We start from the raw sequence: 2,682 nt of genomic DNA on the forward strand, positions 1-2,682 counted from the left end.
ACTGTAACTTACAGATTCCGACTGAAATAAATAAATAAATACAACATGGGAGTGGGAGAGAATGCGAGTCATTCCGGGAAATGGGGCGGGATTTCCCCCCAGTTTTTTCCGTGGGAATGGGACGGGAGAGAATGGGACCTGCTTCGTCATTATGGAGTGGAAGACAACAACCTATGTAGCTAAGGTGAATTCCATGCCCAGGAGGATTAAGGCAGTGCTAGATAACAATGGCGCTCAGACAAAATATTGACAATTTAGACACCGATTTGAGATCTTCACTTAGTTTGTACTCACTTTTGTTGCCGACTATATTGACAATAATGACTGTGTTTTAAGCGATTTTCAGAGAATAGTAAATCTATACTGCTATACAAGCAGCACATTGACTACTCTAAAATATATCCACGTTTCATTTCTATAATACTGTCCCTTGAGAAGATATATACTAAAATGGTTGCTGAAATGTGAGTGGTGTACTCACTTTTGTGAGATACTGTATTTTATAATAATTATCACTGGGGTAATACGCTAAAGAGAGATGTTGTACTGATTCACATGGTACTATTTTAATTACAAAATAAGTGCTAAATTATCAAAACATGTTTTATTATGGATCTGGAAATTTGGTTGATCCTTAATACAGTTGCTAGCAACAACTTGTGTATATACACACTAGCACTGAAAGATTTGAGTTTATAAGTACCTATAATAGTGATGAGCAGCAGTTCAGAGGCAGATGAACGGAAGGAGCGTGAGGAGACACTGACTTCATAAACACAACTGTAGTTTCCCTCGTGTGAATAATCTGCTTCAGGAAAGAAGAAGGAGGCAGAGTGACTGACAGCTGACTCAGTCCTGGTGATGTTTGATCCTCTGAACAGGTGAAAAGATCCTCCAGGAAACTGAGAGTCAGTGTTACAGATGATAGTGAAACTGTGACCCCTGGTGATCACTGGCCCCTGAGGCCCCTCATCAAACCATCCATCAGGATCACTGAGGGAAATACTGGGCTGCTGCAAGTTCACTAGAAAACAAGAAGAATACATTTATATGGTTTATTTTCTTTAAATAAATAAAAATGGCTTCAATAACTGCATCTTGTTGGGATCAAAATTTAATCCACAGCCATTTTTCAAAATGTTTCAAATGAAAAAAAAAAAAAAAAAAAAAAAAGTATATGTTATCATTAACATTATCAATCATGCATGTAATCTACGATGTAGACAATGAGACAAGACCGAACACTCTCACCTCTACAGTGTTAACAGTGTTACTCAAAGATGACTTGATGTAGTTTTGGTAGGAGTTTTACAAGTTTTCTTTTACTACAGTATCTCACAAAAGTTGCCATCTATATTGACAATAATGGCTGTATGTTAAGTTATTTCCAGAGGATAGTAAATCTATACTGCTATACAAGCAGGATATTGACTATTGCAAAATATATTCAAGTTTAATTTCTATAGTATTGTCCCTTGTGAATATATATACTAAAATGGTTGCTAAAATTTGAGGGGTGTAATTACTTTTGTGAGATACTGTATATTATAATTATTATCACTAGGGGTCAAATGCTGAAGAGAGAGGTTGTTATGTTGTTTTTATTCACATGGTACTATTTTCATTACAAGAAAGTGCTAAATTATCAAACCACGTTTGACTAAGGATCTGTAAATTTGGTTGATCCTTGATACAGTCACTAGCAGCAACTTGTGTATATACACACTGGCACTGAAAGATTCAAGTTTATAAATACCTGTGATAGTGATGAGCAGCAGTTCAGAGGCAGATGAACGGAAGGAGCGTGAGGAGACACTGACTTCATAAACACAACTGTAGTTTCCCTCGTGGGAAAAATCTGCTTCAGGAAAGAAGAAGGAGGCAGAGAGACTGACAGCTGACTCAGTCCTGGTGATGTTTGATCCTCTGAACAGGTGAAAAGATCCTCCAGGAAACTGAGATTGAGCTGAACAGATGATAGTGAAACTGTGACCCCAGGTGATCACTGGCCTCTGAAGCCCCTCATGAAACAGTCCATCAGGATCACTGTGGGAAATACTGGGCTGCTGCAAGATCACTAGAAAACAAGAAAACATTTATATGATTATAGAAACTCAAACTATAAAGGTAAAGCTACTTTAAACAAATTAAACAGCTTGCGAAACCCATCATTGAAGGATATAATATACAGTAATTTTATAAAATGGCTCAAATTATAAAAAAGCATCATTACAGACTGAGTTCATTTATACATAGTGTTGGGTTCGAGTCCAAGTCGAGTCAGAGTCTTCAACCAATTGAGTCTGAGATGAGTCCAAAATAGGCAGAGTTCTTGTCCCAAACAGCCGAGTTCGAGTCCAACAAAACTCTATTATTTATGTATGATTTAAGAATGTCATATACAACTGAGATGTCTTGAGAGTGAATAAACCAATTTTTTTTTTTGGGTGAACCATCCCTCTATCATTGTTTTAACCTTTACAACTAGAAAAATGTAATTTCCATTTAAATGTAACAAAAGTAAACCTCTATTGCATCTTTTCATTTTGATTTTTGATTAATGGGGTCATATGATGTTGCTAAAAAGAACAATATTTTGTGTATTTGGTATAATGCAATGTGTTTATGCGGTTTAAGATTCAAAATACACATTAATTTCCACACATTTTACATTATTGTTGC

The 2,682-nt window shown here is 36.1% G+C and overlaps 1 protein-coding gene across 1 annotated transcript; it reads right to left on the reverse strand.

The window, feature by feature from the left end:
* Window positions 1-607: 607 nt before the first annotated feature.
* On the reverse strand, window positions 608-2,169 carry LOC113080988 (uncharacterized). The gene is made up of 4 exons (XM_026253056.1): window positions 2,166-2,169; window positions 1,757-2,077; window positions 704-1,024; window positions 608-615 (listed from the first exon to the last, which is right to left on the reverse strand). The coding sequence occupies exons 1-4, from the start codon at window positions 2,167-2,169 to the stop codon at window positions 608-610; spliced, it is 654 nt and encodes a 217-aa protein (XP_026108841.1).
* Window positions 2,170-2,682: the final 513 nt, after the last annotated feature.

The sequence above is a fragment of the Carassius auratus genome, unplaced genomic scaffold (assembly GCF_003368295.1).
Source record: "Carassius auratus strain Wakin unplaced genomic scaffold, ASM336829v1 scaf_tig00032681, whole genome shotgun sequence".
NCBI classification, from domain to species: domain Eukaryota; kingdom Metazoa; phylum Chordata; class Actinopteri; order Cypriniformes; family Cyprinidae; genus Carassius; species Carassius auratus.